Source organism: Panulirus ornatus, chromosome 5, assembly GCF_036320965.1.
Source record: "Panulirus ornatus isolate Po-2019 chromosome 5, ASM3632096v1, whole genome shotgun sequence".
NCBI lineage: Eukaryota > Metazoa > Arthropoda > Malacostraca > Decapoda > Palinuridae > Panulirus > Panulirus ornatus.
The window spans coordinates 23,973,842-23,992,717 of NC_092228.1; the positions used below are offsets into that span (position 1 = coordinate 23,973,842).

General features: G+C 41.8%; 1 protein-coding gene across 1 annotated transcript in view; it reads right to left on the minus strand.

Annotated features, from left to right (window-relative positions):
* Positions 1–18,876, minus strand: part of LOC139746798 (uncharacterized) — a 77,106-nt gene that overhangs the window by 18,045 nt on the left and 40,185 nt on the right. Inside the window, exon 3 of the mRNA XM_071658355.1 lies at positions 18,382–18,527. Coding sequence (XP_071514456.1) covers positions 18,382–18,527 — 146 coding nt within the window. The remainder of the gene's footprint in view (positions 1–18,381; positions 18,528–18,876) is intronic.

Genomic DNA, 18,876 nt, shown 5'->3' on the forward strand with positions numbered 1-18,876 from the left:
CTCGCGTGACTCCTTCTTCTGTTTCCCCTTTTAGAAAGTTAAAATACAAGTAGGAGAGGGTTTCTGGCCCCCCGCTCCCGTCCCCTATAGTCGCCTTGTGTGACACGTGAGCAATGCGTAGGAAATATATATATATATATTTTTTTTTTTTTTTTTATACTTTGTCGCTGTCTCCCGCGTTTGCGAGGTAGCGCAAGGAAACAGACGAAAGAAATGGCCCAACCCCCCCCCCCCCATACACATGTACATACACACGTCCACACACGCAAATATACATACCTACACAGCTTTCCATGGTTTACCCCAGACGCTTCACATGCCTTGATTCAATCCACTGACAGCACGTCAACCCCTGTATACCACATCGCTCCAATTCACTCTATTCCTTGCCCTCCTTTCACCCTCCTGCATGTTCAGGCCCCGATCACACAAAATCTTTTTCACTCCATCTTTCCACCTCCAATTTGGTCTCCCTCTTCTCCTCGTTCCCTCCACCTCCGACACATATATCCTCTTGGTCAATCTTTCCTCACTCATTCTCTCCATGTGCCCAAACCATTTCAAAACACCCTCTTCTGCTCTCTCAACCACGCTCTTTTTATTTCCACACATCTCTCTTACCCTTACGTTACTTACTCGATCAAACCACCTCACACCACACATTGTCCTCAAACATCTCATTTCCAGCACATCCATCCTCCTGCGCACATCTCTATCCATAGCCCACGCCTCGCAACCATACAACATTGTTGGAACCACTATTCCTTCAAACATACCCATTTTTGCTTTCCGAGATAATGTTCTCGACTTCCACACATTTTTCAAGGCTCCCAAAATTTTCGCCCCCTCCCCCACCCTATGATCCACTTCCGCTTCCATGGTTCCATCCGCTGACAGATCCACTCCCAGATATCTAAAACACTTCACTTCCTCCAGTTTTTCTCCATTCAAACTCACCTCCCAATTGACTTGACCCTCAACCCTACTGTACCTAATAACCTTGCTCTTATTCACATTTACTCTTAACTTTCTTCTTCCACACACTTTACCAAACTCAGTCACCAGCTTCTGCAGTTTCTCACATGAATCAGCCACCAGCGCTGTATCATCAGCGAACAACAACTGACTCACTTCCCAAGCTCTCTCATCCCCAACAGACTTCATACTTGCCCCTCTTTCCAGGACTCTTGCATTTACCTCCCTAACAACCCCATCCATAAACAAATTAAACAACCATGGAGACATCACACACCCCTGCCGCAAACCTACATTCACTGAGAACCAATCACTTTCCTCTCTTCCTACACGTACACATGCCTTACATCCTCGATAAAAACTTTTCACTGCTTCTAACAACTTGCCTCCCACACCATATATTCTTAATACCTTCCACAGAGCATCTCTATCAACTCTATCATATGCCTTCTCCAGATCCATAAATGCTACATACAAATCCATTTGCTTTTCTAAGTATTTCTCACATACATTCTTCAAAGCAAACACCTGATCCACACATCCTCTACCACTTCTGAAACCGCACTGCTCTTCCCCAATCTGATGCTCTGTACATGCCTTCACCCTCTCAATCAATACCCTCCCATATAATTTACCAGGAATACTCAACAAACTTATACCTCTGTAATTTGAGCACTCACTCTTATCCCCTTTGCCTTTGTACAATGGCACTATGCACGCATTCCGCCAATCCTCAGGCACCTCACCATGAGTCATACATACATTAAATAACCTTACCAACCAGTCAACAATACAGTCACCCCCTTTTTTAATAAATTCCACTGCAATACCATCCAAACCTGCTGCCTTGCCGGCTTTCATCTTCCGCAAAGCTTTTACTACCTCTTCTCTGTTTACCAAATCATTTTCCCTAACCCTCTCACTTTGCACACCACCTCGACCAAAACACCCTATATCTGCCACTCTGTCATCAGACACATTCAACAAACCTTCAAAATACTCATTCCATCTCCTTCTCACATCACCGCTACTTGTTATCACCTCCCCATTTACGCCCTTCACTGAAGTTCCCATTTGCTCCCTTGTCTTACGCACCCTATTTACCTCCTTCCAGAACATCTTTTTATTCTCCCTAAAATTTACTGATAGTCTCTCACCCCAACTCTCATTTGCCCTTTTTTTCACCTCTTGCACCTTTCTCTTGACCTCCTGTCTCTTTCTTTTATACTTCTCCCACTCAATTGCATTTTTTCCCTGCAAAAATCGTCCAAATGCCTCTCTCTTCTCTTTCACTAATACTCTTACTTCTTCATCCCACCACTCACTACCCTTTCTAAACAGCCCACCTCCCACTCTTCTCATGCCACAAGCATCTTTTGCGCAATCCATCACTGATTCCCTAAATACATCCCATTCCTCCCCCACTCCCCTTACTTCCATTGTTCTCACCTTTTTCCATTCTGTACACAGTCTCTCCTGGTACTTCCCCACACAGGTCTCCTTCCCAAGCTCACTTACTCTCACCACCTTCTTCACCCCAACATTCACTCCTCTTTTCTGAAAACCCATACTAATCTTCACCTTAGCCTCCACAAGATAATGATCAGACATCCCTCCAGTTGCACCTCTCAGCACATTAACATCCAAAAGTCTCTCTTTCGCACGCCTGTCAATTAACACGTAATCCAATAACGCTCTCTGGCCATCTCTCCTACTTACATAAGTATACTTATGTATATCTCGCTTTTTAAACCAGGTATTCCCAATCATCAGTCCTTTTTCAGCACATAAATCTACAAGCTCTTCACCATTTCCATTTACAACACTGAACACCCCAAGCATACCAATTATTCCCTCAACTGCCACATTACTCACCTTTGCATTCAAATCACCCATCACTATAACCCGGTCTCGTGCATCAAAACCGCTAACACACTCATTCAGCTGCTCCCAAAACACTTGCCTCTCATGATCTTTCTTCTCATGCCCAGGTGCATATGCACCAATAATCACCCACCTCTCTCCATCAACTTTCAATTTTACCCATATTAATCGAGAATTTACTTTCTTACATTCTATCACATACTCCCACAACTCCTGTTTCAGGAGTATTGCTACTCCTTCCCTTGCTCTTGTCCTCTCACTAACCCCTGACTTCACTCCCCAACATTTCCAAACCACTCTTCCCCTTTACCCTTGAGCTTCGTTTCACTCAGAGCCAAAACATCCAGGTTCCTTTCCTCAAACATACTACCTATCTCTCCTTTTTTCACATCTTGGTTACATCCACACACATTTAGGCACCCCACTCTGAGCCTTCGAGGAGGATGATCACTCCCCGCGTGACTCCTTCTTCTGTTTCCCATTTTAGAAAGTTAATACAAGGAGGGGAGGATTTCCGGCCCCCCGCTCCCGTCCCCTCTAGTCGCTTTCTACGACACGCGAGGAATACGTGGGAAGTATTCTTTCACCCCTATCCCCAGGGATAATATACATATATATATACATATACACACACACACACATACACACACATACGCACATACACACACACACACACACATACATATATATACATATGAAAAATGTAAGAAACAATTTAGAAAACAAACTTTTAGCTTGAAATGAATGAAAAAAATGAATGTCACATAATGGTTCAACCTCTGGCTATGGAAAAGGAAATGTACAATTTATTCACACAAACGTCAATAGCAGTTCTCATCAATTTCACCACTGTATCAATAAGCTTCAATGTCTAAGCTACATTTTTCTCCAACTTCACTATTTTCTTGTCAAAAACACCATGCATGAAAACTATCACTCCATTAACACAACTATAAACATTTATTTCCCCTTTAAAAGTTTTTTTTTTTTTTTTTTTTTTTTCCAAAAGAAGGAACAGAGAATTGGGCCAGGTGAGGGTATTCCCTCAAAGGCCCAGTCCTCTGTACTTAATGCTACCTCGCTAACGCGGGAAATGGCGAATAGTATAAAAGAAAGAAAAGAAAGATATATATATATATATATATATATATATATATATATATATATATATATATTTACATATATATATATATATATATATTTACATATATATATATATATATATATATATATATATATATATATATATTTACATATATATATATATATATATATACATGTATATATATAATTTTTTTTTTTTTTTTTGCTTTGTCGCTGTCTCCCGCGTTTGCGAGGTAGCGCAAGGAAACAGACGAAAGAAATGGCGCAGCCCACACCCATACACATGTATATACATACGTCCACACACGCAAATGTACATACCTACACAGCTTTCCATGGTTTACCCCAGACGCTTCACATGCCTTGATTCAATCCACTGACAGCACGTCAACCCCGGTATACCACATCGCTCCAATTCACTCTATTCCTTGCCCTCCTTTCACCCTCCTGCATGTTCAGGCCCCGATCACACAAAATCTTTTTCACTCCATCTTTCCACCTCCAATTTGGTCTCCCTCTTCTCCTCGTTCCCTCCACCTCCGACACATATATTCTCTTGGTCAATCTTTCCTCACTCATTCTCTCCATGTGCCCGAACCATTTCAAAACACCCTCTTCTGCTCTCTCAACCACGCTCTTTTTATTTCCACACATCTCTCTTACCCTTACGGTACTTACTCGATCAAACCACCTCACACCACACATTGTCCTCAAATATCTCATTTCCAGCACATCCATCCTCCTGCGCACAACTCTATCCATAGCCCACGCCTCGCAATCATACAACATTGTTGGAACCACTATTCCTTCAAACATACCCATTTTTGCTTTCCGAGATAATGTTCTCGACTTCCACACATTCTTCAAGGATCCCATAATTTTCGCCCCCTCCCCCACCCTATGATCCACTTCCGCTTCCATGGTTCCATCCGCTGCCAGATCCACTCCCAGATATCTAAAACACTTTACTTCCTCCAGTTTTCTCCATTCAAACTCACCTCCCAGTTGACTTAACCCCCAACCCTACTGTACCTAATAACCTTGCTCTTATTCACATTTACTCTTAACTTTCTTCTTCCACACACTTTACCAAACTCAGTCACCAGCTTCTGCAGTTACTCGCATGAATCAGCCACCAGCGCTGTATCATCAGCGAACAACAACTGACTCACTTCCCAAGCTCTCTCATCCCCAACAGATATAGGGTGTTTTGATCGAGGTGGTGTGCAAAGTGAGAGGGTTAGGGAAAATGATTTGGTAAACAGAGAAGAGGTAGTAAAAGCTTTGCGGAAGATGAAAGCCGGCAAGGCAGCAGGTTTGGATGGTATTGCAGTGGAATTTATTAAAGAAGGGGGTGACTGTATTGTTGACTGGTTGGTAAGGTTATTTAATGTATGTATGACTCATGGTGATGTGCCTGAGGATTGGCGGAATGCGTGCAGAGTGCCATTGTACAAAGGAAAAGAGGATAAGAGTGAGTGCTGAAATTACAGAGGTATAAGTTTGTTGAGTATTCCTGGTAAATTATATGGGAGGATATTGATTGAGAGGGTGAAGGCATGTACAGAGCATCAGATTGGGGAAGAGCAGTGTGGTTTCAGAAGTGGTAGAGGATGTGTGGATCAGGTGTTTGCTTTGAACAATGTATGTGAGAAATACTTAGAAAAGCAAATGGATTTGTATGTAGCATTTATGGATCTGGAGAAGGCATATGATAGAGTTGATAGAGATGCTCTGTGGAAGGTATTAAGAATATATGGTGTGGGAGGCAAGTTGTTAGAAGCAGTGAAAAGTTTTTATCGAGGATGTAAGGCATGTGTACGTGTAGGAAGAGAGGAAAGTGATTGGTTCTCAGTGAATGTAGGTTTGCGGCAGGGGTGTGTGATGTCTCCATGGTTGTTTAATTTGTTTATGGATGGGGTTGTTAGGGAGGTGAATGCAAGAGTTTTGGAAAGAGGGGCAAGTCTGTTGGGGATGAGAGAGCTTGGGAATATTATATATATATATATATATATATATATATATATATATATATATATATATATATATATATATATATATATATATATATATAATTTTTTTATTATCTTATTATACTTTGTCGCTGTCTCCCGCGTTTGCGAGGTAGCGCAAGGAAACAGACGAAAGAAATAGCCCAACCCCCCCCCCCCCGTACACATGTATATATATACGACCACACTCGCAAATATACATACCTACACAGCTTTCCATGGTTTACCCCAGACGCTTCACATGTCTTGATTCAATCCACTGACAGCACGTCAACCCCGGTATACCACATCGCTCCAATTCACTCTATTCCTTGCCCTCCTTTCACCCTCCTGCATGTTCAGGCCCCGATCACACAAAATCTTTTTCACTCCATATTTCCACCTCCAATTTGGTCTCCCTCTTCTCCTCGTTCCCTCCACCTCCGACACATATATCCTCTTGGTTAATCTTTCCTCACTCATTCTCTCCATGTGCCCAAACCACTTCAAAACACCCTCTTCTGCTCTCTCAACCACGCTCTTTTTATTTCCACACATCTCTCTTACCCTTACGTTACTCACTCGATCAAACCACCTTACACCACACATTGTCCTCAAACATCTCATTTCCAGCATATCCATCCTCCTGCGCACAACTCTATCCATAGCCCACGCCTCGCAACCATACAACATTGTTGGAACCACTATTCCTTCAAACATACCCATTTTTGCTTTCCGAGATAATGTTCACGACTTCCACACATTCTTCAAGGCCCCCAGAATTTTCGCCCCCTCCCCCACCCTATGATCCACTTCCGCTTCCATGGTTCCATCCGCTGCCAGATCCACTCCCAGATATCTAAAACACTTCACTTCCTCCAGTTTTTCTCCATTCAAACTCACCTCCCAATTGACTTGACCCTCAACCCTACTGTACCTAATAACCTTGCTCTTATTCACATTTACTCTTAACTTTCTTCTTCCACACACTTTACCAAACTCAGTCACCAGCTTCTGCAGTTTCTCACATGAATCAGCCACCAGCTCTGTATCATCAGCGAACAACAACTGACTCACTTCCTACGCATTGCTCACGTGTCATAGAAGGCGACTATAGGGGACGGGAGCGTGGGGCCAGAAACCCTCCCCTACTTGTATTTTAACTTTCTAAAAGGGGAAACAGAAGAAGGAGTCACGCGAGGAGTGCTCATCCTCCAAGAACGCTCAGATTGGGGTCTCTAACTGTGTGTGGATGTAAGGAAGATGAGAAAAAAAAGGAGAGATAGGTAGTATGTTTGAGGAAAGGAACCTGGATGTTTTGGCTCTGAGTGAAACGAAGCTAAAGGGTAAAGGGGAAGAGTGGTTTGGGAATGTTTTGGGAGTAAAGTCAAGGTTTAGTGAGAGGACAAGAGCAAGGGAAGGAGTAGCACTACTCCTGAATATATATATATATATATATATATATATATCCCTGGGGATAGGGGAGAAAGAATACTTCCCACGTATTCCCTGCGTGTCGTAGAAGGCGACTAAAAGGGGAGGGAGCGGGGGGCTGGAAATCCTCCCCTCTCGTTTTTTTTTTTAGTTTTCCAAAAGAAGGAACAGAGAATTGGGCCAGGTGAGGGTATTCCCTCAAGGCCCAGTCCTCTGTTCTTAACGCTACCTCGCTAATGCGGGAAATGGCGAATAGTTTGAAAGAAAGATATATATATATATATATATATATATATATATATATATATATATATATATATATATATATATATAAATATATATAATTTTTTTTTTTCAAACTATTCGCCATTTCCCGCGTTAGCGAGGTAGCGTTAAGAACTGAGGACTGGGCCATTGAGGGAATATCCTCACCTGGCCCCCTTCTCTGTTCCTTCTTTTGGAAAATTAAAAAAATATATATATATATATATATATATATATATATATATATATATATATATATATATATATATACATATATATATATATTTGTATATATATATATTTCTATTTTGTTTTCCTTTGTCGCTGTCTCCCGCGTTAGCGAAGTAGCGCAAGGAAACAGACGAAAGAATGGCCTACCCCACCCATATAAACATGTATATAAATGCACGTCCACAAACGCTAATATGAATACTTATACATATTAATATATATACATATATATATATACACACAGATATGTACATATATACACATGTACATAATTCATACTGTCTGCCTTTATTTATTCCCATCGCCACCTGGCCACACATGGAATAACCCCCTCCACCCTCTTGTGTGCGAGGTAGCGCTAGGAAAAGACAAAAAGGCCCCATTCGTTCACAATCAGTCTCTAGCTGTCATGTAATAATGCACCGATACCACAGCTCCCTTCCCACATCCGGGCCCCACAGAACTTTCCATGGTTTACTTCAGACGCTTCACATACCCTGGTTCAATCTATTGACAGCAAGTCGACTCAGGTGTACCACATCGTTCCAGATCACTCTATTCCTTGCACGCCTTTCACCCTCCTGCATGTTCAGGCCCCGATCATTCAAAATGTTTTTCACTCCATCTTTCCGTCTCCAATTTGGTCTCCCACTTCTCTTCGTTCCCTCCACCTCTGACACATATATCCTCTTGGCCAATCGTTCCTCACTCATTCTCTCCACGTGAAAAAACAAATTCAAAACACCTTCTGCTCTCTCAACCAAACTCTTTTTAATTCCACACATCTCTCTTACCCTTACGTTATTTACTCGATCAAACCACCTCACACCACATATTCTCCTCAAACATCTCATTTCCAGCACATCCACCCTCCTGCGCACAACTCTATCCATAGCCCACGCCTCGCAACCATACAACATTGTTGGAACCATTATTAATTCAAACTTACCCTTATTTGCTTACCGAGATAATGTTCTCGACTTCCTAACATTCTTCAAGGCTCCCAGAATTTTCGTCCCCTCCCCCAGAAAATGATTCACTTCCGCTTCCATGATTACATCCGCTGGCAGATCCACTCCCAGGTATCTAAAACACTTTACATCCTCCAGCATTTCTCCATTCAAACTTACCTCCCAGTTGATTTGTCCCTCAACCCTACTGTACCTAATAACCTTGCTCTTATTCACATTTTCTCTTAACGTTCTTCTTTCACACACTTTACCAAACTCAGTCACCAGCTCCTGCAGTTTCTCACATGAATCAGCCACCAGCGCTGTATCATCAGCGAAAAACAACTGACTCACTTCCCAAGCTCTCTCATCCACAACAGACTGCATACTTGCACCTCTTTCCAAAACTCTTGCATTCACCTCCCTAACAACCCCACCCACAAACAAATTAAACATCCATGGAGACATTACACACCCCTGCCGCAAATCACTTTCCTCTCTTTCTACACGTACACATGCCTTACATCCTCGATAATAACTTTTCACTGCTTCTAACAACTTGCCTCCCACACCATATATTCTTAATACCTTCCACAGAGCATTTCTATCAACTCTATCATATGCCTTCTCCAGATCCATAAATGCTACATACAAATCCATTTGTTTTTCCAAGTATATATATATATATATATATATATATATATATATATATATATATATATATATATATATATATATATATATATATATATATTTTTTTTTTTTTTAATTTTCCAAAAGAAGGAACAGAGTAGGGGGCCATATGAGGATATTCCCTCAAAGGCCCAGTTCTCTGTTCTTAACGCTACCTCGCTAATGCGGGAAATGGCGAATAGTATGAAAAAAAAAAAGTATATATATATATATATATATATATATATATATATATATATATATATATATATATATATATATATATATATATATATATATATATATATATATATTTTGAATGATCGGGGCCTGAACATGCAGGAGAGTGAAAGGCGTGCAAGGAATAGAGTGAACTGGAATTTATTAAAAAAGGGGGTGACTGTATTGTTGACTGGTTGGTAAGGTTATTTAATGTATGTATGACTCATGGTGAGGTGCCTGAGGATTGGCGGAATGCGTGCATAGTGCCATTGTACAAAGGCAAAGGGGATAAGAGTCAGTGCTCAAATTACAGAGGTATAAGTTTGTTGAGTATTTCTGGTAAATTATATGGGAGGGTATTGATTGAGAGGGTGAAGGCATGTACAGAGCATCAGATTGGGGAAGAGCAGTGTGGTTTCAGAAGTGGTAGAGGATATGTGGATCAGGTGTTTGCTTTGAACAATGTATGTGAGAAATACTTAGAAAAGCAAATGGATTTGTATGTAGCATTTATGGATCTGGAGAAGGCATATGATAGAGTTGATAGAGATGCTCTGTGGAAGGTATTAAGAATATATGGTGTGGGAGGCAAGTTGTTAGAAGCAGTGAAAAGTTTTTATCGAGGATGTAAGGCATATGTACGTGTAGGAAGAGAGGAAAGTGATTGGTTCTCAGTGAATGTAGGTTTGCGGCAGGGGTGTGTGATGTCTCCATGGTTGTTTAATTTGTTTATGGATGGGGTTGTTAGGGAGGTAAATGCAAGAGTTTTGGAAAGAGGGCAAGTATGAAGTCTGTTGTGGATGAGAGAGCTTGGGAAGTGAGTTAGTTGTTGTTCGCTGATGATACAGCGCTGGTGGCTGATTCATGTGAGAAACTGCAGAAGCTGGTGACTGTGTTTGGTAAAGTGTGTGGAAGAAGAAAGTTAAGAGTAAATGTGAATAAGAGCAAGGTTATTAAGTACAGTAGGGGTGAGGGTCAAGTCAATTGGGAGGTGAGTTTGAATGGAGAAAAACTGGAGGAAGTGAAGTGTTTTAGATATCTGGGAGTGGATCTGCCAGCGGATGGAACCATGGAAGCGGAAGTGGATCATAGGGTGGGGGAGGGGGCGAAAATTCTGGGGGCCTTGAAGAATGTGTGGAAGTCGAGAACATTATCTCGGAAAGCAAAAATTGGTATGTTTGAAGGAATAGTGGTTCCAACAATGTTTTATGGTTGCGAGGCGTGGGCTATGGATAGAGTTGTGCGCAGGAGGATGGATGTGCTGGAAATGAGATGTTTGAGGACAATGTGTGGTGTGAGGTGGTTTGATCGAGTGAGCAACGTAAGGGTAAGAGAGATGTGTGGAAATAAAAAGAGCGTGGTTGAGAGAGCAGAAGAGGGTGTTTTGAAGTGGTTTGGGCACATGGAGAGAATGAGTGAGGAAAGATTAACCAAGAGGATATATGTGTCGGAGGTGGAGGGAACGAGGAGAAGAGGGAGACCAAATTGGAGGTGGAAAGATGGAGTGAAAAAGATTTTGTGTGATCGGGGCCTGAACATGCAGGAGGGTGAAAGGAGGGCAAGGAATAGAGTGAATTGGATCGATGTGGTATACCGGGGTTGACGTGCTGTCAGTGGATTGAATCAAGGCATGTGAAGCGTCTGGGGTAAACCATGGAAAGCTGTGCAGGTATGTATATTTGCGTGTGTGGACGTATGTATATACATGTGTATGGGGGTGGGTTGGGCCATTTCTTTCGTCTGTTTCCTTGCGCTACCTCGCAAACGCGGGAGACAGCGACAAATTATAATAATAATGATAATAATAAAAATATATATATATATATTTGGGAATGTCTAGGGAGTAAAGTAAGGGGTTAGTGAGAGGACAAGAGTAAGGGAAGGAGTAGCACTACTCCTGAAACAGGGGTGGTTGGAGTATGTGATAGAGTGTAAGAAAGTAAACCCTAGATTGATATGGGTAAACCTGAAAGTGGAATGAGAGAGATGGGTGATTATTGATGCGTATACACCTTGGGCCTTAGAAGAAATATCATGGGAGGCAAGTGTTTTAGGAGCAGCTGAGTGAGCGGTGTATATGTGGTGTTCATATTTGTAAATGGAAATGGTGAAGAGCTTGTAGATTTCTATTTTGTTATACTTTGTCGCTGTCTCCCGCGTTAGCGAGGTAGCGTAAGGAAACAGAGGAAAGATTGGCCCAACCCCCCACATACACATGTATACACATACACGTCCACACACGCAAATATAGATACCTATACATTTCAATGTTATTTATTTACTTATTATACTTTTTCGCTGTCTCCCGCGTTAGCGATGTATTGCAAGGAAACAGGCGAAAGAATGGTCCCAACCCACCCACATACACATGTATATACATACACTTCCATACACGCACATATACATACCTATACATCATAACGTATACATATATGTATATACACTCAGACATATACATATATGTATACACAGTCAGACATATACATATATACACATGTATATAATTCATACTATTTATTTATATTTATTTTGCTTTGTCACTGTCTCCCGCTTTAGCGAGGTAGCGCAAGGAAACAGATGAAAGAATGGTCCAACCTACCCAGATACACATGATATACAATCAAGTCCACAAATGCACATATACATACCTACACATTTCGACGTATACATGTATATACACACACAGACATATACATATATACACATGTACATAATTCATACTGTCTCCCTTTATTCATTCCTAAAGCCACCCCGCCACACATGAAATAACAACCCCATCACCCCTCATGTGCGCGAGGTAGCGCTACGAAAAGACAACAAAGGCCACATTCACTCACACTCAGTTTCTAGCTGTCATGTAATAATGTACCGAAACCACAGTTCCCTTTCCTCATCCATGCCCCAGAGAACTTTCTATGGTTTACCCCAGACGATTCACATGCCCTGGTTCAATCCACTGACAGCACGTTGACTCCGGTATACCACATCGTTCCAATTCACCCAATTCCTTGTACGCCTTTCACCCTCCTGTATGCTCAGGCTCCGATCACTCAAAATTTTTTTCACTCCATCTTTCCACTTACAATTTGATCTCCCACTTCTTGTTCCCTACAACTCTGACACATATATTCTCTTGGTCAATCTTTCCTCACTCATTCTCTCCATGTGACCAAACCATTTCAAAACACCCTCTTCTGCTCTCTCAACCACATTCTTTTTATTACCACACATCTCTCTTACCCTGTTATTACTTACTCGATCAAACCACCTCACACCACATATTGTCCTCAAATATCTCAATTCTAGCACATCCACTCTCCTCCGCACAACTCTATCCATAGCCCACGCCTCGCAATCATATAACATTGTTGGAACCACTATCACTTCAAACATACCCATTTTTGCTTTCCAAGATAATGTTCTCGACTTCCACACTTTCTTCAACGCTCCCAGATCATTCCCCCCTCCCCCACTCTATGATTCACTTCTGCTTCCATAGTTCTATTCGCTGCCAAATCCACTCCCAGATATCTAAAACACTTCACTTCCTCTAGTTTTTCTCCATTCAAACTTACCTCCTAGTTGACTTGTCCCTGAACCCTACTGTACCTAATAACCTTGCTCTTATTCAATTTACTCTTAGCTTTCTTCTTTCCCACACTTTAATAAACTCAGTCAGTTTCATATAAACTCAGTCACTTTAATAAACTCTGCAGTTTCTCACACGAATCAGCCAGCAGCGCTTTATCATTAGCGAACAACAACTGACTCACTTCCCAAGCTCTTTCATCTACAACAGACTGCATACTTGCCCCTCATTTCAAAACTCTTGCATTCAACTGCCTAACAACCCAATCCACAAACAAATTAAACAACCATGGAGACATCGCACACCCCTGCCGCAAACCTACAATCACTGAGAACCAATCACTTTCATCTCTTCCTTGAGGGACAAGTCAATTGGGATGTAAGTTTGAATGGAGAAAAACTGGAGAAAGTGAAGTGTTTTAGATATCTGGGCGAAGATTTAGCAGCGGATGGAACCATAGAAGCGGAAGTGAATCATAGCGTTGGGAAGGGGGCGAAAGTTCTAGCGTTGAAAAATGTGCGGAAGTCGAGAACATTATCTCTGAAAGCAAAAATGTTTATGTTTGAAGGAATAATGGTTCCAACAATGTTATATGGTTGCTAGGCGTGGGCTATAGGTAGAGTTGTGCAGAGGAGGGTGGATGTGCTGGAAATGAGTTGTTGAGGACAATATGTGGCGTGAGGTGGTTTGATCGAGTAAGTATGAACAGGGTAAGAGAGATGTGTGGTAATAAGAAGAGTGTGGTTGAGAGAGCAGAAGAGGGTGTTTTGAAATGGTTTGGTCACATGGAGAGAATGGATGAAGAAAGATTGACCAAGAGGATATATGTGTCAGAGGTGGAGGGAACGAGGAGAACTAGGAGACCAAATTGGAGGTGGAAAGATGGAGTGAAAAAATTTTGAGTAATTGGGTCCTGAACATGCAGGAGGGTGAAAGGCATGCAAGGAATAGAGTGAATTGGAACGATTTGGTATACCGGGGTCGACGTGCTGTCAATGGATTGAACCAGGGCATATGAAGCGTCTGGGGTAAACCATGGAAATTGCTGTTGGGCCTGGATGAGGAGAGGGAGCTGTGGTTTCGGTGCTTTATCACATGACAGCTAGAGACTGAGTGTGAACGAATGTGGGCTTTGTAATCTTTTCCTAGTGCTACCTCGCACATATATATATATATATATATATATATATACATATATATATATATATATATATATATATATATATATATATATATATATATATATATATATATATATATATACATATATATATATATATATATATACATATATATATATATATATCCCGGTGATACTTTCCTGACGCGGAAACGTCAATTAGATATACTTAGGATTAATTTCATGGTGGTCTCACTGCCCACAAGGAATCAGCCATGGGACTATTGTTACAAAATATATACTAAAAATGGGAAACAGAAGGAGTCACGCGGGGAGTGCTCACCCTCCTTGTAGACTCAGATTGGGGTGTCTAAATGTGTGTGGATGTAACCAAGATGTGAAAAAAGGAGAGATGGGTAGTATGTTTGAGGAAAGGAACCTGGATGTTTTGGCTCCAAGTGAAACGAAGCTCAAGGTTAAAAGGGAAGAGTGGTTTGGGAATGTCTTGTGAGTAAAGTCAGGGGTTAGTAAGAGGACAAGAGCAAGGGAAGGAGTAGCAGTACTCCTGAATCAGGAGTTGTGGGAGTATGTGATAGAATGTAAGAAAGTAAATTCTCGATTAATATGGGTAAAACTGAAAGTTGATGGAGAGAGATGGGTGATTATTGGTCCATATGCACCTGGGCATGAGAAGAAACATCATGAGAGGCAAGTGTTTTGGGAGCAGCTGAATGAGTGTGTTAGTGGTTTTGATGCACAAGACCGGGTTTTAGTGATGGGCGATTTGAATGCAAAGGTGAGTAATGTGGCAGTTGAGGGAATAATTTGTATACATGGGGTGTTCAGTGTTGAAAATGGAAATGGTGAAGAGCTTGTAGATTTATGTGCTGAAAAAGGACTGGTGATTGGGAATACCTGTTTTAAAAAGCGAGATATGCATAAGTATACGTATGTAAGTAGGAGAGATGGCCAAAGAGCGTTATTGGATTACGTGTTAATTGACAGGCGCGCGAAAGAGAGTCTTTTGGATGTTAATGTGGTGAGAGGTGCAACTGGAGGGATGTCTGATCATTATCTTGTTGAGGCTAAGGTGAAGATTTGTATGGGTTTTCAGAATAGAAGAGTGAATGTTGGGCTGAAGAGAGTGGTGAGAGAAAGTGAGCTTGGGAAGGAGACTTGTGTGAGGAAATACCAGGAGAGACTGAGTACAAAATGGAAAAAGGTGAGAACAATGGAAGTAAGGGGAGTGGGTGAGGAATGGAATGTATTTAGGGAATCAATGACGGATTGCGCAAAAGATGCTTGTGGCATGAGAAGCTTGGGAGGTGGGTTGATTAGAAAGGGTAGTGAGTGGTGGGATGAAGAAGTAAGATTATTAGTGAAAGAGAAGAGAGAGGCATTTGGACGATTTTTGCAGGGAAAAAATGCAGTTGAGTGGGAGATGTATAAAAGAAAGAGACAGGAGGTCAAGAGAAAGGAGCAAGAGGTGAAAAAGAGGGCAAATGAGAGTTGGGGTGAGAGAGTATCATTAAAGTTTAGGGAGAATAAAAAGATGTTCTGGATGGAGGTAAATAAAGTGCGTAAGACAAGGGAGCAAAGGGGAACTTCAGTGAAGGGCGCTAATGGGGAGGTGATAACAAGTAGTGGTGATGTGAGAAGGAGATGGAGTGAGTATTTTGAAGGTTTGTTGAATATGTTTGATGATAGAGTGGCAGATATAGGGTGTTTTGGTCGAGGTGGTGTGCAAAGTGAGAGGGTTAGGGAAAATGATTTGGTAAACAGAGAAGAGGTAGTAAAAGCTTTACGGAAGATGAAAGCCGGCAACGCAGCAGGTTTGGATGGCATTGCAGTGGAATCTATTAAAAACGGGGGTTACTGTATTGTTGACTGGTTGGCAAGGTTATTTAATGTATGTATGACTCATGGTGAGGTGCTTGAGGATTGGCGGAATGCGTGCATAGTGCCATAGTACAAAGGCAAAGGGGATAAGAGTGAGTGCTCAAATTACAGAGGTATAAGTTTGTTGAGTATTCCTGGTAAATTATATGGGAGTTTATTGATTGAGAGGGTGAAGGCATGTACAGAGCATCAGATTGGGGAAGAGCAGTGTGGTTTCATAAGTGGTAGAGGATATGTGGATCAGGTGTTTGCTTTGAAGAATGTATGTGAGAAATACTTAGATAAGCTAATGGATTTGTATGTAGCATTAATGGATCTGGAGAAGGCATATGATAGAGTTGATAGAGATGCTTTGTGGAAGGTATTAAGAATATATGGTGGGGGAGGCAAGTTGTTAGAAGCAGTGAAAAGTTTTTATCGAGTATGTAAGGCATGTGTACGTGTAGGAAGAGAGGAAAGTGATTGGTTCTCAGTGAATGTAGGTTTGCGGCAGGGGTGTGTGATGTCTCCATGGTTGTTTAATTTGTTTATGGATGGGGTTGTTAGGGAGGTGAATGCAAGAGTTTTGGAAAGAGGGGCAAGTATGAAGTCTGTTGTGGATGAGAGAGCTTGGGAAGTGAGTCAGTTGTTGTTCGCTGATGACACAGCGCTGGTGGCTGATTCATGTGAGAAACTGCAGAAGCTGGTGACTGAGTTTGGTAAAGTGTGTGAAAGAAGAAAGTTAAGAGTAAATGTGAATAAGAGCAAGGTTATTAGGTACAGTAGGGTTGAGGGTCAAGTCAATTGGGAGGTAAGTTTGAATGGAGAAAAACTGGAGGAATTAAAGTGTTTTAGATATCTGGGAGTGGATGTGGCACCGGATGGAACCATGGAAGCGGAAGTGAATCATAGGTGGGGGAGGGGGCGAAAATCCTGGGAGCCTTGAAGAATGTGTGGAAATCTCGGAAATCAAAAATGGGTATGTTTGAAGGAATAGTGGTTCCAACAATGTTGTATGGTTGCGAGGTGTGGGCTATGGATAGAGTGGTGCGCAGGAGGGTGGATGTGCTGGAAATGAGATGTTTGAGGGCAATGTGTGGTGTGAGGTCGTTTGATCGAGTAAGTAATGTAAGGGTAAGAGAGATGTGTGGAAATAGAAAGAGCGTGGTTGAGAGAGCAGAAGAGGGTGTTTTGAAATGGTTTTGGCACATGGAGAGAATGAGTGAGGAAAGATTGACCAAGAGGATATATGTGTCGGAGGTGGAGGGAACGACGAGAAGTGGGGGACCAAATTGGAGGTGGAAAGATGGAGTGAAAAAGATTTTGAGTGATCGGGGCCTTAACATGCAGGAGGGTGAAAGGCGGGTAAGGAATAGAGTGAATTGGATCGATTTGGTATACCGGGGTTGACGTGCTGTCAGTGGATTGAATCAGAGCATGTGAAGCGTCTGGGGTAAACCATGGAAAGTTGTGTGGGGCCTGGATGTGGAAAGGGAGCTGTGGTTTCGGGTATTATTGCCTGACAGCTAGAGACTGAGCGTGAACGAATGGGGCCTTTTATTGTCTTTTCCTTGCGCTACCTCGCACACATGAGGTGGGAGGGGGATTGTATTCCATGTGTGGCAAGGTGGCGATGGGAATCAATAAAGGCAGACAGTGTGAATTGTGTGCATTGGTATATATGTATGTGTCTCTGTGTGTATATATATGTGTACATTGATATGTATAGGTATGTATTTTGCGTGTGTGGACATGTATGTATATACATGTGTATGGGGGTGGGTTGGGCCATTTCTTTCGTCTGTTTACTTGCGCTACCTCGCAAACGCGGGAGACAGCGACAAAGCAAAATAAATCAATAAAATAACTCCTACACACACACACACAGACACACACACACACACAGACACACTCACAAACACATACACACACCCACCCACACACACACACACACACACACACACGCGTGCATTTTCTTTTTAAAGGTGTGTGCATTTTCCTGTATATTTTCCGTATAGCCAAGAACATTGCTTTTCGGGCATTATCCTTAAAAACAAGTTATCCTACCTTCCACTGTAATCCCATGTGTCTTGGTAAGTTGTGGCGAAGGTCAGCAATGGTTCAGGATCGTTCAGCAGGAGGAAGTAACCACGACACATTGACGATGTCCAGATTATCCTGGTCAGGTCTTCTGTTGTGTTGACGTACACCACCTGGATAGTGGATGGAGAAGGATATAATATGTACAGCCAGTCTTATGGTGTATGAATACGTACTGTTTGATGACTGGATGAAAGTAGATACGGTCCGTAAATCCATGCATTCCTCTGTGTTCACCTGCACTACCTTGTGAGTGTGTAAGGAGAAGGGGAGGCACAGCATTTAGCTGTTTTTATGGGGGGTGAGCGGTGGAGACATGTACACTTATGGATATAACTGTCATATGGGATAACGTAGATACATAGGATAACCGGCGTATGATGTAACTTCATCTTTTGTTACTTACGGTAAGCAGAAAGGGTAGTGTGCTCTCTCATGCTTTGACATATTACATAAATAAAT